Source organism: Erythrolamprus reginae, chromosome 2 (genome assembly GCF_031021105.1).
Source record: "Erythrolamprus reginae isolate rEryReg1 chromosome 2, rEryReg1.hap1, whole genome shotgun sequence".
Lineage (NCBI taxonomy): Eukaryota > Metazoa > Chordata > Lepidosauria > Squamata > Dipsadidae > Erythrolamprus > Erythrolamprus reginae.
This window is the reverse complement of record NC_091951.1, coordinates 26,053,500-26,080,613: the sequence shown is the minus strand read 5'-3', so window position 1 is coordinate 26,080,613 and position 27,114 is coordinate 26,053,500. Positions and strand designations below refer to the sequence as shown.

General features: G+C 39.4%; 1 protein-coding gene across 2 annotated transcripts in view; it reads right to left on the bottom strand.

Moving 5' to 3' along the window:
• The window catches only part of LOC139160063 (zinc finger protein 850-like), a 31,647-nt gene extending 5,782 nt beyond the window's left edge, over window positions 1–25,865 (bottom strand). The window contains exons 1-2 of one of the 2 annotated variants that reach the window (XM_070737592.1): window positions 25,805–25,865; window positions 12,346–14,413 (exon numbers count right to left, since the gene is read on the bottom strand). In XM_070737592.1, coding sequence (XP_070593693.1) covers window positions 12,346–13,564 — 1,219 coding nt within the window. In that variant the 5' untranslated portion in view covers window positions 13,565–14,413; window positions 25,805–25,865. Of the gene's footprint in view, window positions 1–3,616; window positions 3,686–12,345; window positions 14,414–25,804 lie in introns of those variants that run through there. The other variant, XM_070737590.1, reaches the window with a different exon arrangement.
• Between the last annotated feature and the right edge of the window lie 1,249 nt (window positions 25,866–27,114).

The window sequence follows — 27,114 nt, the reverse complement described above, 5'->3', positions numbered from 1 at the left end:
GGTTTGGCCTTTGGCAGCATTTTGAAACCTGCTCCTGCCTGCGATGAAGCCTTCAAAGGTTGTCTGCATGTTTTTCGCAGGTAGGAGCGTGTTTCAAACTGACGTAGGCAGAGCCCATATGAGCCGAGCTAGGTACCTGGGGTTTTGCCAGTTTATAAAGCCTTACAAGGTGTGCAGATTCTCCAAATATCTCCAACATACTACTGAAACTGCTGCGTTTACAGCTTCTAGAAGTTGCCCCAAAAATATCATTTTTGCCGATTCTGCATTTTGCAATCTTTATTTGAGATCTCCTAGAACAGCCAATTTTTAGTCTTTTGAACTAAAATTTTGCACAGCATAGGTTTATATAATAAAGAAACTATGTCCCATATTTCATCAAAATCTAAGATGGTAAGGTGGGGATGATCTTTACAATTGTCCCACTTCACACAGAATGAGTCTTATCTTACATCAATACCTGAGAAGATCCTGAATAAGATAACCAAGGAACAGATCCACAAACATCTAGAACCTAGCAAACGTATAACCAGAAGCCAACATGGGTTTGTTGAAAAAAGATCATGCCAAACAAATCTTATTTCCTTCTTTGAAAAAGTGTCTAAATTAGTAGACCAGCAAAATGCTGTGGACACAGTATTTATTTATTTATTGGATTTGTATGGCGCCCCTCTCCGGAGACTCGGGGCGGCTAACAGCAACAATAAAACAGTGTACAATAGTAATCTGATATTAGAAATGATTTAAAAATCTATTAATATAAAAACCAAACATACATACATACATACCATGCATAGAATTGTAAAGGCCTAGGGGGAAAGAGGATCTCAATTCCCCCATGTCTGGCGGCAGAGGTGGGTTTTAAGTTGCTTACAAAAGGCAAGGAGGGTGGGGGCAGTTCTAATCTCAGGGGGGAGTTGGTTCCAGAGGGCCGGGGCCGCCACAGAGAAGGCTCTTCCCCTGGGTCCCGCCAGGCGACATTGCTTAGTTGACGGGACCCGGAGAAGATCTACTCTGTGGGACCTAACTGGTCGCTGGGATTCGTGCAGCAGAAGGCGGTCCCTGAGGTAATCTGGTCCGGTGCCATGAAGGGCTTTATAGGTCATAACCAGTCTGCGGAGAGGGGCGGCATATAAATCTAAATAATAAATAAATAATAAATAATAAATAACCAACACTTTGAATTGTGACCGGAAACAGATCAGCAACCAATGCAGACTGTGTATACCGGCATTTGATAAAGTGGAGAACAACCTAATACTTCGCAAATGAAGAAAATGTGGTATGGATAGCATCATCATCCGATGGATTTGTAACAGGCTGACAAACCACACTCAATCATTAGTCAATGGAACTACATCTATATAGAGGGAAGTAAGTAACCATGTGAAGAACCCCAAGGCTCTATGTTAGTTTCACTATTCTTCAATATGTTCATAAATAATTTCTTTCTTTAAAAATAAAATAAAATAAACTTTATTTAAACACACAAAATACAAATGATAAAACTCGCACAGAAAAAGAAAAAAAAGATTGAGATAAAAGCTGGACAATTTGTGACGTTCCTGTAGTACAAATCTAATAGTTCTTATTTACTTTTACATGAACTGTATTTACATATATACATCGAGTATGGCAAAGGTCTTATTCCGGTATATCTTTTGGTTTTTCTTTCATGACTGATTCTCTGGCATTTACTTCCCATATTATCTAGCATTTATTAACTCTCTGATTTTATTTTTTGTCCCTTTTTTCCATTCAGTGATAAAACCTACTCCAAGAGTTAGTATAATCTTGCTCATCTATATTTTTTATTTCTTTAGTTAAACTATCCATTTCTGCAGACATTGTGATTTTTTCAATTATATCTTCCTCACTAGGCAAATTTCTATTTTTCCAATGTTGTGCAAGCACTATTCTTGCTTTTGCCATTATATGGAGGATTGGAAACAATTGATTTTTCCCAAATTTTCACAGGGTTTACTGGGCTAAAAAATATCAGGTTTCTTTTCTATTTTTTTCCTAATATTTCTTGTAACCATGTTTGAATTTCCCCCCAGTATCTCTTAACTTTGTCACAACTCCACCACATGTGATTCAATAATATGATTATATATTATACAGTGTTCCCTCGATTTCCGCGGGAGATGTGTTCCAAGACCGCCTGCAAAAGTCGAATTTCCGCAAAGTAGGGATGCGGAAGTAAATACACCATTTTTGGCTATGGACAGTATCACAAGCCTTCCCTTAACACTTTAAACCCCTAAATTACCATTTCCCATTCCCTTAACAACCATTTACTCACCATTATTACTGGTACTCACCATTGAATAAGACACTTAGTGATCCTGATATTTATAAACATAATTATTTATTAACAATAATCATTTTTTTTGTTATTTATTTGCAAAAATTATTAGTTTGGTGATGACATATGATGTCATTGGGTGGGAAAAAACGTGGTATAGGGAAAAAACCGTGAAGTATTTTTTAATTAATATTTTTTTAAAAACCGTGGTATAGGCTATTCGCGAAGTTCGAACCCGCGAAAATCGAGGGAACACTGTACATTATATAATATGATCTAAATTCTTTAGTGCATCTCCAACATCTAGATGAACGGTTTTTGTCTATTTCAGCTAATTTCATAAACAATTTCAATGAATGACTAGAATGGGAATTCATTGTTTGGTTGTTTGGACTTATATTCCACCCAACTCCCAGAGGAAAATTTGGAGACAACACTAAGCTGGCAGGAATAGCTAACACCCAAAAAGACAGACAGGGCTAGAATGAAGATCAGGTGAAGTGTTAGTATTACAGTAGTTTATAATGCTTTGGTAAGATCACACTTGCATTACTGCAACTAGTTTTGATTGCCATGTTTTTTAAACTATAGAGTCTCTACACCTTTTTAAAAACATGGCAATCAAAACTAGTTTAGCCGCAAGCCCCCCACTCTCTTCTCTGCCCTCTTTATAGAGTGCAGAGAAGAGCAGTGGGGGGCTTGAGGCTAAAACATATAAAGAAGGGTTGGAGGAATTGAGTATGTCTAGTCTAGTGGAAGGAAGGACTAGGGGTGACATCATAGCAGTGTTCCAATAGTTGAAGGGTCAAAAACGGGGTCAACTTATTTTGCAATGCAACAGAAGGCAAGACAAGAAGCAGTGGGTGGAAACTAATCCAGGAGAGAAGCAGCACACAACTAAGGAGAATTTTCCTGATGCTGAAGAACAATTAATCAATTGTCTGAAATGGTATTGGTTCTCCTGCTTGTGCAGGGCGTAGGAATAGAAGACCCGCAAGAAGGTCCCTTCCATCTCTCTCACAAACCCCCAGTGATGGAGCACCCACAACCTCTGCAGGGAAGCCATTCCCAAAGAATCAACCTTAACTTGAAAGAGACATTTTCAATCTTCCCACCAGCAGAAAATTGCAGCCACCAGTTTCACAGCGTGCAGCACCAGTGGGCTTAAATTTGGGCAGGAGAGGAACCTGCAGCAGCAGCAGAAGCTGACATGCTTCATCCGAGTTGCTTCTCTGCTTCCAGGCCATGGAGGAAAAACAAACAGCCCGACTTGCTCCCGGACTCTCCTCCCACCTACTCTCAACTCACCTTCCAGTTGCCGCTTCGATCCTCGGAATAGCACAAAAGCCGCTCTGCACCCCACCTTCCTCCAATGAGTCTTCCGGAAAAGGAAGTTCCTCTGCGTTTCTTTTTCCGCGGATCTTTTCTAGCACTTCAGTACTCGGTGGTTTTAACTCGTCACCTTTTGTCACAGATGCTGCCTTTCTGATAGCGGCAGAAAAACACTCTTGCCCCGTCTCTATCTAATGCGTTTGCAAGATTTTTTCACTGTATAAATTCTATCAAAACGTTTTTCACTTCTAGCAACTGACCTTTGCAAGTGAGCTTAGTGAAACAGCGAATTGTTATGCTACTTGGCTTACCAAGTTTAGATATGAGCTGAGCCCTAATTCTTTTTTACTTTTATTTTTTTTTAGATTTTTGCTGAATTTAAAACAAACCATACAAAATATACATACTGTATCTACAAGACCACCATACCAAAAAAAAAAAGGGGGGGGGGAAATGGGAAAACATTTTCCCCTAAATTTATTTTTTAAAGGAAATATTTTTATTTATCAAAACGTGTACATGGTGACATGTTATAAACAAACAAAAGCAAAATAGGTATAAAAATAGGTATAGGTAGGCACAATGGTTCGCTTATGCACACCCCTTGCAGACCTCTTAGGAAAGGGGTGATGTTCACTGTAGACAGTCTAAGTTTAAAGTTTTGGGGGAACAAACCAGAGTCAAGTAGTGCATTCCAGGCACTGATCACTCTGTTGCTGAAGTTGTATTTGAGCTGTTTACATTGAGTTTGAATCTATTGTGTGCTCGTTTGCTGTTGTGGTTGAAGCTGAAGTATTCATTGATAGGTAGAAGGTGGTGGCAGATGACACAATCATCCTTGTTAAGGGTCACTCTCAGTGGAAATCAAAACCTCCCTACATCCCAAAACTTCAAGACTGATTTCCCATGGCTCCAAAGGATTTATTACATGGGAGCACCATCAGGCCAGACGCTCTAAGAGAGTCAACTTCCCTTACAGCTACTTGATAATAACCTTTCCAATCAGGTAACCCTAATCTGCCTATTTTTTGCTTCCTGTAATAGTTTTAATCTTATCCTAGTTTTTTTTTTACTTTGCCATATGAATTTACTAGTTATTCAATTTAAATTTATAAAATAATCCAGCTTTAATTCGATTGATATCGTCTGCAAGAGGAATAAAATCTTTGGAAGCATATTCATTTTTATAACTGCGATTCTTCCCATAAAAGAAAGCTGCAGTTTACTTCAATTCTCTAAATCTTTTTTAATTTTTTATTTAATACATCATACTTATTCTTTTTAAATGTTATATTTCTGGCAGTTAAATTAATTCCCAAATATTTGATAGTATTTGTTGTTTGAACATTTAGCTTTCCTTTTTTTTTCTGGGTATAATTTTTTTATTGCTTTTCACACCTTACAGAGATTCCAATTTATATACCTCAAATTAAAATATAATATCAAATGCCAAATTCTTAGTCAAATTAATATTTTTTTTCTAATTATCTATCCAATTATTTCTGGTATGTATCATTCAACTTGTGCTACCTCCTTTCCAAATGCCATCATCCGGATTTTAGATAATGTTCTTTGCGTTCATTTATATTTAAAGTGCTATAACTCTCTAAATTTCTCTTGGCTGTTTGCTATTTTTCCTAACTATTCCATTGTGCTTCGCTCCCTTTCTAGCGTTCTTAGAAAACACTCCTACTTTCATTTGGGAAAAAAACCCTCAACTTATCGTAACTGCCCTTAACAATAGAAAATATTTAAATTTATGTCTCTTTAAAAGCCCAGGAAGGAAAGAAAAAAACTTAAAAAGAATAAAAGGAAAAAGGAAAGAAAAAGAAGAGCGGAAAAGAAAAAGAAAAGGAAAAACACTATTCATATTGTATCTTAATCTATACATAGGAGGAAGGGTTGTTGTTAGAAATTTTAAAATACATTTCCTACTCAATTCATTTATTTCACTTCTTTCATTATATCAGTACAGTGATCCCCCGTTTATTGCGTCCCCAACCATTGCGAACAGGGTACTTCGCTATTTTTCAACCCAGAAGTCAAAATACCATCTACGCATGCGTGCCTGGGGCACGCATGCGTAGATGGCAACCGGGAGATCAGCTGCTGGGCGGCTTCCCTGAGTCTTCCCCCTCTTGCTGGTGTCAGCGAGGAGTTTCCCCACCGCCCACGCAAACTCCTCGCTGCCGCCCGCCCTTCGCCCGCCCACGCCGTTCATTCTCGCCGCTTTTGACCTGAGTCCGGAAGCGAATTCGCTCCCGGACTCAGCTCAAAAGCGCCGATAGCAAGCGGCAAGGAACGGCTTGTCCACGCTGGTTCTCGGCGCTTTCGAGCTGAGTCCGGGAGCGAATTCGCTCCCGGACTCAGCTCGAAAACGGCGAGAATGAACGGCGTGGACAAGCCGTTCCTTGCCGCTTGCTATCGGCGCTTTCGAGCTGAGTCCGGGAGCGAATTCGCTCCCGGACTCAGCTCGAAAGCGGCGAGAATGAACGGCGTGGACAAGCCGTTCCTTGCCGCTTGCTATCGGCGCTTTCGAGCTGAGTCCGGGAGCGAATTCGCTCCCGGACTCAGCTCGAAAGCGCCGAGAACGAACGGCGTGGACAAGCCGTTCCTTGCCGCTTGCTATCGGCGCTTTTGAGCTGAGTCCGGGAGCGAATTCGCTCCCGGACTCAGCTCGAAAGCGGCGAGAATGAACGGCGTGGACAAGCCGTTCCTTGCCGCTTGCTATCGGCGCTTTCGAGCTGAGTCCGGGAGCGAATTCGCTCCCGGACTCAGCTCGAAAGCGGCGAGAATGAACGGCGTGGACAAGCCGTTCCTTGCCGCTTGCTATCGGCGCTTTCGAGCTGAGTCCGGGAGCGAATTCGCTCCCGGACTCAGCTCGAAAGCGCCGAGAGCCAGCGCCCCCCGGACCCCCAACCCGGGTTTGGGGGGCTGCTAGGAAGCCCTCCATGCCGGCGGCAAACAGCCGCGCCGCCCCCAATCTTCGGCTCCTCGCTAGCGCTGTGGGAGTAAAAACACCATCTGCACATGCGCAGATGGTGTTTTTACTTCCGCAGCGCTACTTCGCGAAAACCCGCTCGTTGCGGGGGGTCCTGGAACGGAACCCTCGCAACGAGCGGGGGATCACTGTATATCATTTCTACTTTAACAGATCAAAATAACTATAAATCATTATTATTCCATTATTTTATGTGAAAAGTATCTTCCATTAAAAAAGACCAAAGTATTAATATTCCTCCATAATCTAGATATTTTCCATTGCCGTTCTTAGTGTGATAATCTTTCCCAATCTATAAACCCCGCTGCCAATCCCAGCGTAATAATCTTCTCTAATTTGTGTCACTGTCGTATCAGTGCAATAATCTTTCCTATTCTAATTTTCACTGCTAAATGCAGTGCTATAATCTTCCCTAATCTATATATTTCCCTAATCTATATACTATCCCTAATTCTAAATATCTTCCACTATCAAACTCAGTGATAATCTTCCCTAATCTATTAATTTTCACTCTGTTTTTTCAACTGTCTTTCCTTATAATGCCTAACATAACTAGTGCTAGTTATTATCCCATATTAATCCTACTCCTGTTATTGTAACTCTCCTCCCTTTTCTTTTCCCCCTTCCTCCCACTTTGTTTATCAGTATAAATCAAATATGCAATTTATAATTCAATCGATCAGAATAATTAAAAAAGATAGAGAGAAGAGCAAAGAAGAGAAAAAAAGGTCATCCAGAATTAATCATAATAATTATCAAATATCTCACCAATATTATGCACAATAATCAAAGCTATTTTCAATTTTTTCATTTATAAACCATCATTTGGAAATAGAGACTTTGGCCTGCCACAGTAGAATAGTATCATGGGTACCGGGAAGGGTGGTTGCATGAGAGAAAAATTTACTAGCCACAATAAATTCCTTTCTTAGAGTCCAAGGTCATCCTTTGTTCTTTACTAACAGATGTACAAAGGCACTCGGTGGAATTCCAGCAACTGGACTGGTCCATATGATGAACTTATGGGTATAGGAACAAGGGGTGAAACAACCTGGGCAGAATACTGGAAGGAATTTAGTACTAACATGACTCTGTTAAGAAATCAAACCTTGGCAGAGAGAAATGGACTGGAATCTGATTTATTTCTCAGATGCTAATTGGAGTGCTGACAGAGATACAACCTGCAGGAGAGGTTACAAGTTAACAATTGTAGTTTGTTAGAAATCCGCTGCATGTGTGGAGTTCTCATCACTAAGCAAGAGCTGGGAAATGAGCTTCACATTACTTTTTAATTATTAAATTCACTTATTATTAAACTTCATTGCTGCTCATCTCAGAGTTTCAGGCACCTCTGAGTTTCTCGCCTTGCCCTAATGTTCATAGCAACTCTGACAATACCCATTTTTAATACAGTAATACCTCATCTTACGAACCTAATTGGTTCCCGGGGGAGGTTCGTAAGGCGAAAAGTTCGTAAGATGAAACATTGTTTCCCGTAGGAAACAATGTAAAATGAATTAATGCGTGCAACCAAAAAACCCGCAAAAAAACGCCACCGCCCGGCTGTCACCTTTTGAAACAGCCGGGCGCTTCTCAGCGTTCTCCCAATGCCAAACCCGGAGGTTCGGCAAAAGTTCGGGTTCGGGTGGCCGCCGAGAAGCCCCACCGCCCGGCTGTCACCTTTTGAAACAGCTGGGGGGCTTCTCGGCGGCCTCCCTAATGCCGAACCCGGAAGTTCGGGTTTGGCGTTTGGGTTCAGGAGGACGCCAAGAAGCCCCACGGCTCTTTCAAAAAGCGACAGCTGGGCAGCGGGGCTTCTCGGAGGCAGCAGCGGGTTCGTAAGACAGAAAAGGTTCGTAAGAAGAGGCAAAAAATTACGGAACCCCGGGTTCGTATCTTGGGTTGTTCGTATGGTGAGGGGTTCGTATCACGAGGTACCACTGTATGTCAAATTTTTCTGATAATTCTGAGACATTTTCTATTGTAATTTTTTTTCTTTTGTTAAGGTAGTAAAACAGAGAAGCTTGTCCCTGTTCTTTCTGACAGTGTGGCAAAATGGCAGCCACTTCCAAAACTCTACCACATGGCCCAGGGACAAATTCAGGGCACATTGAAAATGGTGGTTGATTTCACGACAGAGTTATGAGGCCCAAGGATGTGAATCCTTCTCTTCCTCCTCAACATGAAGATCAGAGACCTCCATAAGGTAAAGGGGAGGAGGGTGTGAGGTCTGGTGGGATGGGAGCAGTGAAGGGCTGTAAAAATTTTCACTACAACACTGTGGGCGTGGCTTATTGTGTGGTTGTGGCTTGATGGTCATGTGACCAGGTAGGAGTGGCTTGCCAATCATGTGACCATGGAGGTGGCTTAAAGGTCATGTGACTGGGTGGGAGTGGCTTGTCGAGCAAGGTAATTTTTCAAATAAATGTCTGGACTCTTTTTCAGTTGATTCAGTCACATTATTTGAATAGCTAAAAAAAGAATAAATGATCATTATTTGTTGAGGAGCAGGGTAACATTTATGGTTTTGTACTGAGCCCTCAAGGTTCAGTAGGATAACAGATTAGTCAAGTAGCTCAATTTTCTTTAATTGCTATAAAAGTTTAGTTCTAGATAATGATTAAAATGATTAAAGTGTTTATGTGTAAAAACATACCATTTAATTATTTCCTATTTTAATTAAGGATCACACTTAAGTACTAAAGAAGGAAAGACAAAAAAAACCCTAATAAGTATTCGATAAATAGAGCATACGCTTACTATCCACACTGCGTCCCCCCCCCCCCCCCCACTGGGGCAGCAGCCCATTACTGGATTGGAGTCAGGCCATTTGCTACTTTCCTTTTCTTTCCACCTACAAGTTTAATCCTGAGAAATATTTGAGTAAAATGAATCAGGACAAAATTTCAACCATCAATTTCTCACTTACACTTTCAATGAGAGATCACAAATAAAATTCAACACTTCTCTAAACTCTTGAAATATTGCCTCATGTGAATTTCCTTGTGTGCAATAATGTTGAATCTATGTCCAAAGATTCAACATTTCAAAGATTTCTCCATGGTGTAAGTCCTCTGGTGTCTTACCAGGCTGGAATTATGATTGAAACCTTTCTCACAATTAGGACATTCAAAGGGTTTCTCTCATGTGTGAGTCCTCTGGTGTACCATAAAGTTGCAATTCCGACTGAAAACGTCTTCCAAATAGGACATTCATTTCTTTTCTTTTCTTTTTATTTTTTCCACTTACTTTACATTTATACATATATCATATCAACATGTTACAAACTTGTACATTTTTCTAATATATCATAAACAAATATCCTAAATTCACACCATTACTTTTTTCTCCCATTTGTTTTCCTTCTATATTTCATGTTACGCCCCTCTCTCTATCTCCCTCTCTTCCCTCTACCTTCTTTCTCCCTCTCTACCTCTTACCTTCTTCCCTCCGACCTCTCTCACCTTCTTAATTCATAATTAGGCCTTACTCCTTATTTTCCTCAGTTTATATTTTAACTACTTATTTTTAGTCTGCCCTTTCCAAATCCCCTAACTTTCTAACATCTTTCTTTTTTATTCTCCTTTCCAACTTTATTTTCTTTTTAGTATCACATTCTCTGTATTTTAAAAATTTCTGACCTTATCACTACATTTCCATCCATTGGTTAATAACATTCTAAAATCTCCACACTGAAAAGTCCCATTTATAAAAATTGTAGAATGTATAGTCTTATACAGAGACCTTTATAAGTAATAAATACACAAATCTCATAACTATATCAATCATTATCTAAATCCTTTTCAATCTGTTTCATTTCTCTTCCTATTTCTATTCTGTGGAGAGGGGCGGCATACAAATCTAATAAATTATTATTATTATTATTATTAATTATTCATCAAAACTTAGTTTCAAGCCAACATATAAAATATACATTCTTATATAAAAATCCTTTACAAATAATAGTTATGCAAGTCTTATAATATTCCAAATTACATCTATAGTTTTCTAAATCTTTTTCAACATTAACTCAATTTAAAAGAACAAATCTTATAAAGAACCTCAAAATTTGATTCAATCCAACATATACCAATTTAATCTAAATGTATTAATTTATATAACACCGCTTGATATAATAATTATGTTGATTATACTTATCTACACTCATATTGTTAACACAATTGTAATAGGAAGGAAAGGAGAAATCTCATCATAGATCACTCATCCATTCTCTTTTGAACTCTTATACATTTCTTATACAGTGGTAACTTTACCTAAGAACGCCTCTACTTACAAACTTTTCTAGATAAGAACAAGGTGTTCATGATTTTTTATTGCATCTTCTCAGGAATAATTTTCCACTTACAAACCTGAGCCTCCGAAGCTAAAACTGGAAAAGGCAGGGAGAAGCCTCCATTGGGCCTCTCTAGGAATCTCCAGGGAGGAAACTGGGCCAGAAAAGGCGGGGAAAAGCCTCTGTGGAGCCTCTCTACGAATCTACTGAGAGGAAACGGCTGGAAACACGGGGAGAAGTCTCTGTGGGGCCTCTCTAGGAATCTCCTAGGAGGATACAGGGCCGGAAAAGGTGGGGACAAACCTCCATTGGGCCTCTCTAGGAATCTCTTGGGAAGAAACAGGGCCTCCACCCTCCATGTGGTTTCCCCAATCGCACACATTATTTGCTTTTTACATTGATTCCTATGGGAAAAATTGCTTCTTCTTACAAACTCTTCTACTTAAGAACCTGGTCACGGAATGAATTAAGTTTGTAAGTAGAGGTACCACTATATATGTTCCTTTCCTCCCTATTCTTGTACCTTTTTCATTTTCTTTCTATTGTTGCTATACCAATAATTCCTTTTCTTACAAATTTCTTTCCTTTCTTTTGTTTGCTTAAATCTATTTTTAGTTTTTCCTAATCTCTTCTCTCTAATATTTTTAAATTGCTTCCTCTGGTACTAATTATCCCCTCTTGCTCTTTTCATGTCACTGTAAATCCCAGTATAATGGTCAGTTTGTTCGTTATTTTCAATTCTCCTTTCATTTTTTGTGTGTGTAAATACCAGTGTAATCATCAGTTTGTCCATCATTTTCAATTCTCTTTTCATTTTTCATGTCACTATAAATCCCAACATTGTTATCAGCCTGTTTTTCTGTTCTGTTTCCTTTTCATCTGTTTCCTTTTATTTCATCTTCCTTTTCCCTCATTATGTATTTCATATAACCTTTATATGCCAACTTCATTTCTATTTTCTTTTCACCAGTGGTTCCAGGAAAAAAAAATTAATCGCCTCATAAATTTCAGTTTAACATGTCTAGTGTATGACAAGATAGGAATTACGACTGAAACCGTTCTCACAATAAGAATATTCAAATGGTTTCTCTCCTGCATGGGTTCACTGGTGTTTCATGAGGTTGGAACTATCACTAAAACCTTTTCAACAGCCAGGACACTCAAAGGGTTTCTCTTCTATGTGAGTCCTCTGGTGTCTAATCAGTTCAGAACTCTGGCTAAATCTTTTCCCACAGTCAGGACATTCAAAGGGCTTCTCTCCTGTGTGAGTCCGCTGATGTTTCATCAAGCTGTAATTCACACTAAAACACTTCCCACAATCGGGACATTCAAAGGGTTTCTCTCCTGTGTGAGTCCTCTTGTGTTTCACCAGGCTAGAACTATCACTAAAAGTTTTCCCACAGTAAGGACATTCAAAGGGTTTCTCTCCTGTGTGAATCATCTTGTGTTTCACCAGACTGGAACTAATACTAAAACTTTTCCCACACTCAAGACATTCAAAGGGTTTCTCTCCTGTATGAGTCCTCTTATGTTGCACCAGGCTGGAATTCTGACTAAAAGTTTTCCCACACTCAGGACATTCAAAGGGCTTCTCTCCTGTGTGAGTCCTCTGGTGTTTCACCAGGCTGGAATTCAGACTAAAACTCTTCCCACAATCAGGACATTCAAAGGGTTTCTCTCCTGTGTGAATCCTCTGGTGTGACATCAGACTGGAACTATGACTAAAACTTTTCCCGCAGTCAGGACATTCAAAGGGTTTCTCTTCTGTATGAGTTTTCTTATGTTGCTCCAGGCTGGAATTCTGAGTAAAACTTTTCCCACACTCAGGACAGTCAAAGGGTTTCTCTCCTGTGTGAGTCCTGTGGTGTTTCACCAGGCTGGAATTCTGACTAAAACTTTTCCCACAGTAAAGACATTCAAATGGCTTCTCTCCTGTGTGAATCCTCTGGTGTGTCACCAGGCTGGAACTGTTGCTAAAAAATTTTCCACAGTCAAGGCATTCAAAGGGTTTCTCTCCTGTGTGAATCCTCTGGTGTTCCACCAGGCTGGAATTACAACTGAAACCTTTCCCACAGTCAGGACATTTAAAGGGTTTCTCTCCTGTGTGAGTCCTCTGGTGTTGCACCAAATTGGAACTCCGACTAAAACGTTTCCCACAGTCAGGACATTCAAAGGGTTTCTCTGCTGTGTGAGTCCTCTGGTGTTCCACTAGGCTGGAATTACAACTGAAACCTTTCCCACAGTAAAGACATTTAAATGGCTCCTCTCCTGTATGAGTCCTCTTATGTCGCACCAGACTGGAATTATGGCTAAAACTTTTCCCACAGTCAGGACAGTGAAAGGGTTTCTCTCCTGTGTGAGTCCTTTGGTGTTTCACCAGGCTGGAATTCAGACTAAAACTTTTCCCACAGTAAAGACATTCAAATGGCTTCTCTCCTGTGTGAATCCTCTGGTGTGTCACCAGGCTGGAACTGTTGTTAAAACATTTCTCACAGTCAAGGCATTCAATGGGTTTCTCTTCTTCGTGAGTCCTCTGGTGTTCCACCAGATTGCAACTCCAATTAAAACGTTCCCCACAATCAGGACATTCAAAGGGTTTCTCTCCTGTGTGAATACTATGGTGATTCATGACTGAAATTACTACTAAATTTTTTTACGTAGTCAGTGCATTCAAATGTTTTCTTTTCTTTGGGAGTCGGGTAGTTCAGCAGGCTGGAATTCTCTCTTTGAAATCTTTCTCACAGAAAAGGATGTTCAAATCCTTTTATTCTCGTGTGTGTCCTTTAGTGTCTCATGACCTGAGAATTTCTAAAGAAACATTTACACAATCTGCACAGTCATATGTTTTCTCTTCCATGTGTGTCTTCTGGTATTCCACCATGTTTCCCATTGGGAGTACTTTTGTGGCTTCCCTCTTGTGTGGTTGCATCCAGGAATCTCAAGGGAGCTGTTCCGACTAGTTTTTGCTACATTGAGATAATGTGTATGGCTTTTCTCCTGTCTAGCTCCTTGTTAAATAAACAGCCGTGATTTGCAATCTCTTTGCAAATTTATGTTGCTTTTCCAAAGCTGAGGTCACCATAAATATGGATAATGTCTTGTTTAGTGTTGTTTTCATCCAAGCTGTTTTCTTCCTCACAGGGAGAAGCCTGCGTTCCTGTCTGCTCTAAGTGACTTTACTATTGGCCTTTTCCTCCCCACTGACTTCCAGATATTTCCCTCTTTTGCTGATTGAAAAATTATCTCCTTTGACTTTTCATGTATCATTTCCTTGAGTTCTTCTTAATCTGCTTATTCGAGCTTGAAATCTTTCTTGTTTTTCTCTCTCTTGTCTAACAGCTGCTGGAGGAGGAGGAGAATTGTATGGTTTTCTGAAAGAAATGGAAAATATTTTGATTTTTCACTTGATTTTCTTCCCTTTTCAACGCTGGTTCTTATTTACAACTGTCCAGAGTGCTCTTATTGCCATCCTCTTTGTCTGTAAGATTCAAAGAAAAATAGAACTTTAATTGTTTATAAAGTAGTTAGAGATTATGGGAAAAAAGAAAAAAAAGTATATATAATAAAAAAGCAAACATGCCCCAATACTAATCACTTTATTATTTATGATTCATAGAAGACTAGCTAGATCCATGTTCAAATATCCATTCAAATTCAGTTGTTTAATTGGGTCAATCAAGAATTCTTAGCAATGCAAGGAACGACCATCAAATATATATTGAAGTGCTGGGGATAGATTATATAGAAACATAGAAACATAGAAGTCTGACAGCAGAAAAAGACTTGATGGTCCATCTAGTCTGCCCTTATACTATTTCCTGTATTTTATCTTAGGATGGATATATGTTTATCCCAGGCATGTTTAAATTCAGTTACTGTGGATTTATCTACCACGTCTGCTGGAAGTTTGTTCCAAGGATCTACTACTCTTTCAGTAAAATAATATTTTCTCATGTTGCTTTTGATCTTTCCCCCAACTAACTTCAAATTGTGTCCCCTTGTTCTTGTGTTCACTTTCCTATTAAAAACACTTCCCTCCTGGACCTTATTTAACTGTTTTTCCCCAAAAATAAGACCGGGGACCAACTCGTGTTGGGATGCAAAATGGGGGTGGCAGGGAGGGTGGAGAAGAGCAGCGCAGGGGTGGGGCGTGAGACAGGTGTTTTACCGGTACTGAAATTTGGCAGCTCTGTGTGTTTCTTGGTTGGTCTCTTTACAGAAAAAAACTTTTGAACGGTATGGAAATTCTTCTCACTGCAAGAAGTTGTTAATTGCTGTTTCTGTATTGTGCAAGGTTTTATTTCCTAAAGAGACCAGCCAACAGTCACACAGAGCTGCCAAAGTCAAGTACCGGTGAGATGCCTGTCTTGCAGTGCGATGTGCTCTGTCGTGTTCCTGGTGTTGTGTCCACTGACCCAGCTCCAGCTCTCGATTGAAATCGTAGGAGGGAGAAACTCTTGATGGCGGCTTGAGGAAGAGCTGACAGCCAAAATTCTAGCTGAGCTCAGTGGCAGGAACAGTTGGTTATGCACTGCCTTGTCCCCCTCTCTCTCACATCTCTCTCTCTCTCTCTCTCTCGCATGTCTCTCCCTCTCTCTCCCTCTCCCTCTCTCTCTCTCTCTCTCGGCAGGGAGGAGGGGGAAGAGTGCATGTAAGACAAAGCACCAGAAGGAACCTTTTGGCTGGCCGAAAGAAACCTTTCTCCTTTCCCTCCATGAGTCTCATGAACACTCATTTCTGGCCACGTTTTGAAAAGAGAAAGATTTGTTGCATCCCGCATGTTTGGAAAAGATAAGGAAGCGCAGCTTAGCACAACTAGAAGATTGGCTTTCAGCTCAGCTTTCTTACGAAGCCTGCGAGAGTGTCTCCCCTCCACGAGATCCAGAGTCGGAGGAGGATCAGTGTCCTGCAGGCCGTTAAAATGCACCACCCCTGCCTTCATCCTCCATCTGAAGGAGAGAGGTGGTGGATGAAGAGGCCTGAGCCACGAACAAGCAGGAAGTGTTTCAAACTGATGTAGGCAATAGGGTTGATATTCCTGGAGGGGTCTGTAATATGGCTAATGATTTAGCTTTACTAGATAAATGGTAAAAGCAATGGAAACTGCAGTTTAATGTTTCCAAATGTAAAATAATGCACTTGGGGAAAAGGAATCCTCAATCTGAGTATTGCATTGGCAGTTCTGTGTTAGCAAAAACTTCAGAAGAGAAGGATTTAGGGGTAGTGATTTCTGACAGTCTCAAAATGGGTGAGCAGTGTGGCCGGGCAGTAGGAAAAGCAAGTAGGATGCTTGGCTGCATAGCTAGAGGTATAACAAGCAGGAAGAGGGAGATTGTGATCCCCTTATATAGAGCACTGGTGAGACCACATTTGGAATACTGTGTTCAGTTCTGGAGACCTCACCTACAAAAAGATATTGACAAAATTGAATGGGTCCAAAGACGGGCTACAAGAATGGTGGAAGGTCTTAAGCATAAAATGTATCAGGAAGGACTTAATGAACTCAATCTGTATAGCCTGGAGGACAGAAGGCAAAGGGGGGACATGATCGAAACATTTAAATATTTTAAAGGGTTAAATAAGGTTCAGGAGGGAAGTGTTTTTAATAGGAAAGTGAACACAAGAACAAGGGGACACAATCTGAAATTAGTTGGGGGAAAGATCAAAGGCAACATGAGAAAACATTATTTTACTGAAAGAGTAGTAGATCCCTGGAACAAACTTTCAGCAGACGTGGTTGGTAAATCCACAGTAACTGAATTTAAACATGCCTGGGATAAACATATATCCATTGTAAGATAAAATACAGGAAATAGCATAAGGGCAGACTAGATGGACCATGAGGTCTTTTTCTGCCGTCAGTCTTCTATGTTTCTATGTTTCTAGGCAGAGCCCAGATGAGCGCAGGGCTTGAGAAGCAGATGTCCCTCTCGCCCTCCCTTTTGGCTCTGCCTCTTGCCTCTGTCTCCCTCACTTGCTAAACTGGTTTGGCCTTTGGCAGCATTTTGAAACATGCTCCTGCCTGTGATGAAGCCTTCAAAGGTTGTCTGCATGTTTTTCGCAGGTAGGAGCGTGCTTCAAACTGACGTAGGCAGAGCCCATATGAGCCGAGCTAGTCCTGCGGGGTGTTTGCACACCTACTCTCACTTTCTCTCACTCTCCTGGCTAAAAGATTGCCTGCCGGAGAAAGAGCGCTTACCAGCTGGTCCCTCCTTTCCCCAAAAAGAATTGGGGAGGGGCTTATTTTTAGGGTGGGGCTTATTCCAACACGTCCTGAAAAGCCCTATAGGATATGTCTTAGGTCTTATTTTCAGGGAAACACCATATTATTATTATTATTATTATTATTATTATTATTATTATTATTATTGTTGTTGTTGTTGTTATTGTTGTTATTATTATTCCAAAAATAGTCATTATCTCCTATGCCTCTTGATTTTAGGCTGTATGGATCATGGATTCCCTGTCCTGAATTTGTATTTTTACTCACCATTTTTTTTAGTTCTATCATTTCTAGATGCCCTAAATTCTTAATTTCTTCTCTCCTTTCATATCTCCCATCCAACTTTGTAACTTTTTAATTTTTAATTTTAACTCATTTTCTATATTTATACAAATACAATTCTTGTCGTTACTATTCCATCCATTGGTAAATAACATTTAAAATTTCCCATAACAAAAACCCTCCAATTTATAAATTATATAAACGTATATAAATACCTCAAAGAATATTGATTATACAGAACTTATAATATTGTAAAATATTAATAATCATCTGAATCCTTTCAATATTAAATCGGGTTTGTAAATTATACAAATCTTATATAAAAGAAATCTGATTAAAAAGGGTAATAATTGTCTAAATTATATATCTTTCCAACAATAGAGCCTGAGTGGAACAATGGTTAGAGTGCAGTACTGCTACTTCTGCTGATCACTGGCTACCAGCAGTTTGGCAGATCGAATCTCAGTAGGCTCAAGGTTTACTCAGCCTTCCATCCTTTCAAAATGAGGACCCAGATTAGATTAGATTAGATTTATTGGATTTATATGCCGCCCCTCTCCGCAGACTCGGAGCAGCTCACAACAATGGCAAAAACAGTACATAGTGACAAATCTAATAATTACCAATCTAATTACAGTTTTAGGTTAAAAAATTCATAAAAGCAACCCCAATATATATAAAAAACAAGCACACAATCAATCAAACACCAAAACAACATGGGCAAGGGGGAGATGTTTCAATTCCCCCATGCATGACGGCAATTGTTGGAGGCAATATGCTCACTCTTTGTAAACTGCTTAGAGAGGGCTATAAAGCACTGTAAAGCAGTATATAAGTCTAAATGCTATTTCTAAATGCTAATTGCCCTACTATAGTCTAATGTATTTCCCTTCTTTTCTTTATTCTTTTTTCCTGTCAACATCAATATTTAATTCAATTAATTAAAAGTTTAATTTAATTCTGTCCATCATTCAGTACATCATAATGTAAACTTATTCCTTGGAGATGGGCAGTATAGAAATCAAATACATAATGAAACAAATAAATAATAATAATAAAAAATATTAACCTATAAAAACTTTTTAACTAAAATAATTATACTGATTATAGAAACTTATACACAACTAATATTATCAACACAATTAGGTATAATAAAATAACAGCAGAAAAAAACCTCATGATCCATCTAGTCTGCCCTTATACTATTTCCTGTATTTTATCTTAGGATGGATATATGTTTATCCCAGGCATGTTTAAATTCAGTTACTGTGGATTTACCAACCACGTCTGCTGGAAGTTTGTTCCAAGGATCTACTACTCTTTCAGTAAAATAATATTTTCTCATGTTCTTTTGATCATTCCCCCAACTAACTTCAGATTGTGTCCACTTGTTCTTGTGTAACACTTCCCTCCTGGATCTTATTTAACCCTTTAATATATTTAAATGTTTCGATCATGTCCCCGCTTTTCCTTCTGTCCTCCAGACTATACAGATAGAGTTCATTAAGTCTTTCCTGATACGTTTTATGCTTAAGACCTTCCACCATTCTTGTAGCCCGTCTTTGGACCCGTTCAATTTTGTCAATATCTTTTTGTAGGTGAGGTCTCCAGAACTGAACACAGTATTCCAAATGTGGTCTCACCAGCGCTCTATATAGCGGGATCACAATCTCCCTCTTCCTGCTTGTTATACCTCTAACTATGCAGGCAAGCATCTTACTTGCTTTTCCTACCGCCCGACCACACTGCTCGCCCATTTTGAGACTGTCAGAAATCACTACCCCTAAATCCTTCTCTTCTGAAGTTTTTGCTAACAGAGAACTGCCAATATAATACAGTGGAACCCCGACATAAGAGCTGCTCTACTTAAGAGCAACTCGAGATAAGAGCTGGGAGGGGAGAGATATTTTTGTTCTACTTACAAGCCCAAATTCGAGATACAAGCGCCAAGGAGCTGTCTCCTGAAGCCAAACGCTAACTTCCGCGTTCGGCTTCAGGAGACAGCTGCGAAGCGGCGCGCGTGTTTTAAAAGGTTGCAGCCGGCCTGGGGGGCTCGGGGGGGTGCTTGCAGCTTTCTTTCTTGCTCTTTTTCTTTCTCTCTTTTTCCTTCCCTTCCTCTATTTCTTCTTTTCTTTCTCCTTCCCACCTTCTTCCCTCCCTCCCTCCCTTCACTCATTCCTCTCTTACTCTCCCCTTTCATAAGTTTCCTTGCTTCCTTCCTCTGTTCCTGTCCCTTCCCCCTTTCTTTCTTTCTTTCTTTCTTTCTTTCTTTCTTGCTCTTTTTCTTTCTCTCTTTTACCTTCCCTTCCTCTATTTCTTCTTTTCTTTCTCCTTCCCACCTTCTTCCCTCCCTCCCTCCCTTCACTCATTCCTCTCTTACTCTCCCCTTTCATAAGTTTCCTTGCTTCCTTCCTCTGTTCCTGTCCCTTCCCTCTTTCCTTCCTTCCTTCCCACCCTCCGTCCATTCATTCACCCATTCCTCTCTTGATCGCTTAAAGCCGGTCCCTGGTGCAAAAAGGGTTGGGGACCTCTGTCCTACAGGATTGGGTGGCAGAGAAGTTGAACATATGTAAATTTAAAAGTTTAAGAAAGTTTACAAGTTAAGTGAAAGAAACTTCATTATTCATTTATATGTACATGTACATTTCTTCATTAAAAACATGTCTTTCTGCATAATTTAGACTAACTTTGTGAGTTTTTTGAGGGCTGGAACCAATTAAAATTATTTACATTAATTCCTATGGGGAAAAGTCGTTCGAGATAAGAGCTGCTCGACTTAAGAGCCCAGGTCCGGAACGAATTAAACTCGTATCTCGAGGTACCACTGTACTCCGATTGAGGATTCCTTTTCCCCAAGTGCATTATTTTACTTGGGGAAAATTCCAGCTTCTTTTCTGTTTTCTTTATACCTCTAATGTCCAAAATACATTTTTGTAAAATCTTCATAAATGTATTTGAACATTCAAGCCAGTTCTTTTTATTTATTTATTTTATTTATTTATTATTTAGATTTGTATGCCGGCCCTCTCACCAGACTTGGGGCGGCATAAACACCTGTCTCCATTTTGTAAAAATTCACAATTCACAAAGTTCACCATTTTTTTATTGAATCACAAATCCCTATAGTCTCTTTACCCATCCAGTCAACAAAGTTCACCATTTTTTAATGTACATCTCACATCCATGTAGTCTCTTTATATTTCAATCCAGTCCACTTCAAAGTCCTCTTGTCTTCTATCACCAAATCATTGCACCATGAAACACAATAGCAGGTTACATACTGCTTTTAAATTCATTCAGACTCCTAAATATGTTCTTCTAGTCAAGGTCAGTCTCCAGCTGTCAGCATAAACATGCTTCCATAAACTGTTGTAGTATTTTCTTTTAACCAGCAGATGGCATTATCAATTCCCATTATAAGGCAATTTTTTTTAAAAAAACCTCCACTTAACACCTATAAAACGTTTTCTTCAAATTCTTATTTATTTCACTTTAATTTCCACCAGGTCAGTTATAAGAAAATCCTCAAAATTGCGTTTTTAATCCTGCTCCTTTAAGTCTCCCTAACTTTACAGTTGCTAGATATCCACTGAACTCCACTTTGAAACTAGTTTTGTTTTCCTTTAAATTTTATTTTTCTTCTTTTAATCATTAAATCGGACAAACACTAACCAGCTTCTGCAATTCTTCACCTCATCTTGTAGCTTTTGTCTAGATTTCATTTGTTCATCTATTAATTCTTTGTATTTCCATATTTTCCCTTCTAGAGTTAAGTTAGGGTGGCAAATTGCTTCTATAGGAGAAATCCATTCTGGAATTTTTAAGAATTGATCTTTTTTTTAACCTCCTTCCAAACATCTAATAAGGTTTTTCTCATAGTATGTTTGTTAAAATAAGAATGTGTTTTATACTTTCCGTACCATATAAAGGCATGCCAGCCAAGCATATAATCGTGACCCTCCAAATTCAATAATCTTTTGTTTTCCAAAGTTAGCCATTCCTTAATCCAAGATAAGGCTGCAGCCTGGTAATATAACTTTCAATTGGGGAGAGCAAGCCCTCCTCTTTTTTTAATATCTTCTAAAGCACTTAGTTTTATTCTCGCCTTTTTCCCTTGCCATAATTTTTTTGACAATCTTTGTTAATTCTTTAAAAAAATTTCCTCCAGGATTTATAGGAATTACCTGGAATAAAAACAACACTTTGGGTAAAATATTCATCTTAATTGTTGAAATTCTCCCTATGAAGGATAATTGTAAATTGTTCCATATTTATAAGTCCTTTTTAATTTCACCAATGAGTTTCATATAATTGTCATTTTTTAGAGACATTGTTTTAGCTGTAACCCAAATACCTAAATATTTCACTTTCTTTACTATCTTCATATCCGTCAAATTTTCCAATTGTCTTATTTGTATATCTGCCATATTCTTAATTAATAGTTGTGTCTTATTTCTATTAATTTTTTAAACCCGCAACACATTTATTTATTTATTTATTTATTTATTTATTTATTTATTTACTTACTTACTTACTTACTTACTTACTTACTTACTTACTTACTTACTTACTTACTTTATTTATTAGATTTGTATGCCACCCCTTTCCATAGACTCGGGGTGGCTCACAACCCAATAAAACAGTTCATGGCAAATCTAATAATTTACAATTTAAAATATTTGAAAACCCCATTATTAAACAGACATACATACAAGCATACCATACATAAATTGTATAGGCCCGGGGGAGATCTCTCAGTTCCCCCATGCCTGACGACAAAGGTGGGTTTTAAGGAGTTTACGAAAGGCACATCCATATTCTTCTATCAATTCTATTAAATATGGGATTGATGTTATAGGATTTTCTACCATAAGAAACCACATCATCAGCAAAGGCTTGAACTGATAATTTTAGCTGGGTTTTTTTTGGTAATCTAAGTGCTGTAGTTACTGGAACTGGAAGAACTGCTAGAATATGCTGTTCAGATATCCAACAGGAATCTCTTGGTGCGATGCCTGTCTTGCGGTGGGATGTGCTCTGTCGTGTTCCTGGTGTTGTGTCCACTGACCCAGCTCCAGCTCTCGACTGAAATCGTAGGAGGAAGAAACTCTTGATGGCGGCTTAAGGAAGAGCTGACAGCCAACATTCTAGCTGAGCTCAGTGGCAGGAACAGCTGGTTATGCACTGCCTTGCCCCCCCTCTCTCTCTCCCTCCCTCCCTCTTTCTCTCTCTCTCTCTCTCTCTCTCGGCAGGGAGGAGGGGGAAGAGTGCATGTAAGACAAAGCACCAGAAGGAACCTTTTGGCTGGCTGAAAGAAACCTTTCTCCTTTCCCTCCATGAGTCTCATGAACACTCATTTCTGGCCACAAATTGAAACATAGAAACATAGAAACACTCTCTCTCCCTCCTACCTTCCCCCCTCTCTCTTTCTCCCTTCCTCCCTTCCTTTCTATTTATCTTTGTCTCTCTCTCTCTCTCTCTCTTTCTTTTTCTTCCTTCCTTCCTCTTTTCTCTCTCTTCCTCCCTCCTTTTCTCTCTATTTCTATCCCCTCGCTCTTTAGAAACATAGAAACATAGAAGTCTGACGGCAGAAAAAGACCTCCTGGTCCATCTAGTCTGCCCTTATACTATTTTCTGTATTTTATCTTAGGATGGATATATGTTTATCCCAGACATGTTTAAATTCAGTTACTGTGGATTTACCTACCACGTCTGCTGGAAGTTTGTTCCAAGGATCTACTACTACCAAGGATCTACTAATTGAAAAGAGAAAGATTTGTTACCCAGCTTTCTTACCCAGCCTGCGAGAGTGTCTCCCCTCCACGAGATCCAGAGTCGGAGGAGGATCAGTGTCCTGCAGGCCGTTAAAATGCACCGCCCTTGCCTGCATCCTCCGTCTGAAGGAGACAGGGGGTGGATGAAGAGGCCTGAGCCGTCGAGCAAGCAGGAGGCGTTTCAAACTGATGTAGGCAGAGACAAGACGAGCGCAGGGCTTGAGAAGCAGATGTCCCTCTCGCCCTCCCTTTTGGCTCTGCCTCTTGCCTCTGTCTCCCTCACTTGCTAGACTGGTTTGGCCTTTGGCAGCATTTTGAAACATGCTCCTGCCTGCGATGAAGCCTTCAGAAGGTTGTCTGCATGTTTTTCGCAGGTAGGAGCGTGTTTCAAAAAGACGTAGGCAGAGCCCATATGAGCCGAGCTAGGTACATGGGGGTTTGCCAGTTGATAAAGCCTCACAAGATGTGCAGATTCTCCAAATATCTCCAACATACTACTGAAACTGCTGCGTTTACAGCTTCTAGAAGTTGGCCCAAAATATCATTTTTGCCGACTCTGCATTTTGCAATCTTTATTTGAGATCTCCTAGAACAGCCAATTTTTAGTCTTTTGAACTGAAATTTTGCACAGCATAGTTTTATATAATAAAGAAACTATGTGCCATATTTCATCAAAATCTAAGATGGTAAGGTGGGGATGATCTTTAAAATTGGCCCACTTCACACAGAATGACTCTTATCTTACATCAATACCTGAGAAGATCCTGAAAAAGATAACAGATCTACAAACATCTAGAACCTAGCAAACTTATAACCAGAAGCCAACATGGGTTTGTTGAAAAAAGATCATGCGAAACAAATCTTATTTGCTTCTTTGAAAAAGTGTCTAAATTAGTAGACCAGCAAAATGCTGTGGACACAGTATACAGTACTGGCATTTGATAAAGTGGAGAACAATCTAATACTTCGCAAATGAAGAAAATGTGGTATGGATAGCATCACCATCCGATGGCTCTATGTTAGTTTCACTATTCTTCAATATGTTCATAAATCATTCCTTTCTTTAAAAATAAAATAAAATAAACTTTATTTAGACACACAAAATACCAATGATAAAACTTGCACAGAAAAAGAAAAAAAACCATTGAGATAAAAGTTGGACAATTTCCTGTAGTACAAATTTAATAGTGCTTATTTACTATTACATGAATTGTATTATCTAGCATTTATTAACTCTCGGATTTTATTTTTTCCCTTTTTTCCATTCAGTAATAAAACCTACTCCAAGAGTTATTATACTCTTGCTCATCTATATTTTATTTCTTTAGTTAAACTATCCATTTCTGCAGACCTTGTGATTTTTTCAATTACATCTTCCTCAACAGGCAAATTTCTATTTTTCCAATGTTGTGCAAGCACTATTCTTGCTTTTGCTGTTATATGGAGGATTGGAAAAAGTTGATTTTTTCCCCAAATTTTCACAGGGATTACTTAACAAAAAAAATTTCAGGTTTCTTTTCTATTTTTTTTCCTTAATATTTCTTTTAACCATGTTTGAATTTCCCCCCAGTATCTCTTTTGTCACAACTCCACCACATGTGATCTAATAATATGATTATATATAATATAATATAATATATATATAATATGATCCAAATTCTTTAGTGCATCTCCAACATCTAGATGAACGGTTTTTGTCTATTTTAGCTAATTTTATTTCAATGTATGACTAGAATGGGAATTCATTGTTTGGTTGTTTGTACTTATATTCCACCCAACTCCCAGAGGAAAATTTGGAGACAACACTAAGCTGGCAGGAATAGCCAACATCCCAAAAGACAGACAGAGCTAGAATGAAGATCAGGTGAAGTGTTAGTATCGGTTTATAATGCTTTGGTAAGATCACACTTGCATTACTGCAACTAGTTTTGATTGCCATGTTTTTTAAAAGGTGTAGAGACTCTATAAAGAGTGCAGAGAAGAGCAGTGGGGGGCTTGAGGCTAAAACATTTAAAGAAGGGTTGCAGGAATTGAGTATGTCTAGTCTAGTGAAAGAAAGGACTAGGGGTGACATCCTAGCAGTGTTCCAATAGTTGAAGGGTCAAGAACGGGGTCAACTTATGTTGCAATGCACCAGAAGGCAAGACAAGAAGCAGTGGGTGGAAACTAATCCAGGAGAGAAGCAGCCCACAACTAAGGAGGATTTTCCTGATGCTGAGAACAATTAATCAATTGTCTGAAATGGTATTGGTTCTCCTGCTTGTGCAGGGCGTCGGAATAGAAGACCCGCAAGGTCCCTTCCATCTCTCTCACAAACCCCCAGTGATGGAGCACCCACAACTTCTGCAGGGAAGCCATTCCCAAAGAATCAACCTTAACTTGAAAGAGACATTTTCAATCTTTCCACCTACAGAAAATTGCAGCCATCAGTTTAGCAGCGTGCAGCACCAGTGGGCTTATACTTGGGCAGGAGAGGAACCTGCAGCAGCTGACAGGTTTCAGCCCCGTTGCTTCTCTGCTTCCAGGCCGTGGAGCAAACTAAACAGCCCGACTTGCTCCCGGACTCTCCTCCCACCTGCCCTCAACTCACCTTCCAGTTGCCGCTTCGATCCTCGGAATAGCACAAAAGCCGCTCTGCACCCCACCTTCCTCCAATGAGTCTTCCGGAAGAGGAAGTTCCTTTGCGTTTTTTTTTCCTCGTATCTTTTCTAGCACTTCAGAACTCGGTGGTTTTAACTCGTCCCTTTCACCTTTTGTCACAGATGCTGCCTTTCTGATTGCCATCTCCGGATAGCTGCAGAAAAACACTCTTGCCCCGTCTCTATCTAAGGCGTTTGCAAGATGTTTTCACTGTATAAATTCTATCAAAACTTTTTTCACTTCTAGCAACTGACCTTTGCAAGTGAGCCTAGTGAAACAGTGAATTTTTATGCTACTTGGCTTACCAAGTTTAGATATGAGCTCAGCCCTAAATTTATTTTACTTTGGAAAAAAAAAGATATTTATTGAATTTAAAACAAACCATACAAAATATACATACTGTATCTACAAGACGAACATAGAAAAAAGGGGGGTGGGGAAATGGGAAAACAGTTTTCCCTAAATTTATTTTTTAAAGGAAATATTTTTATCAAAACGTGTACCTGATAACAGTTATAAAGAAACAAAAGCAAAATAGGTATAGGTAAATTTGGAGAATAAGATAGTAGGAGAGGGATGGTAGGCACAATGGTTCACTTATGCACGCCCCTTGCAGACCTCTTAGGAAAAGGGTGATGTTGATTGTAGACAGTCTAAGGTTAAAATTTTGGGGGTTTGGGGAACAAACTAGAGTCAAGTAGTGCATCACATTACTTTTTAATTATTAAATTCATTTATTATTAATCTTCATCGCTGCTCATCTCAGAGTTTCAGGCACCTCTGAGTTTCTTGCCTTGCCCTAATGTTGGTGCTGCAACCCAACAGGACCGACACAGACTTCAGAGGATAATCAGAATTGCAGAAAAAACAATTGCTGCCAATCTGCCTTCCATTGAGGACCTGTATACTGCACGAGTCAAAAAGAGGGCGGGTAAAATATTTACTGACCCCTCACTTCCTGGACACAAATTGTTTCACCTCCTACCCTCAAAACGTCACTACTGAGCACTGCACACCAAGACAACTAGACACAAGAAGAGTTTTTCCCGAACGCCATCACTCTACTAAACAAATAATTCCCTCAACACTGTCAGACTTTCTACTAAATCTGCACTTCTATTCTACTAGTTTTTCTCATCATTCCTATCACCCATTTCCTCCCATGTTGACTGTATGACTGTAACTTGTTGCGTATATCCTAAGATTTTTATTAATATTGCTTCTTCATTGCTTATTTGACCCCCATGACAATCATTAAGT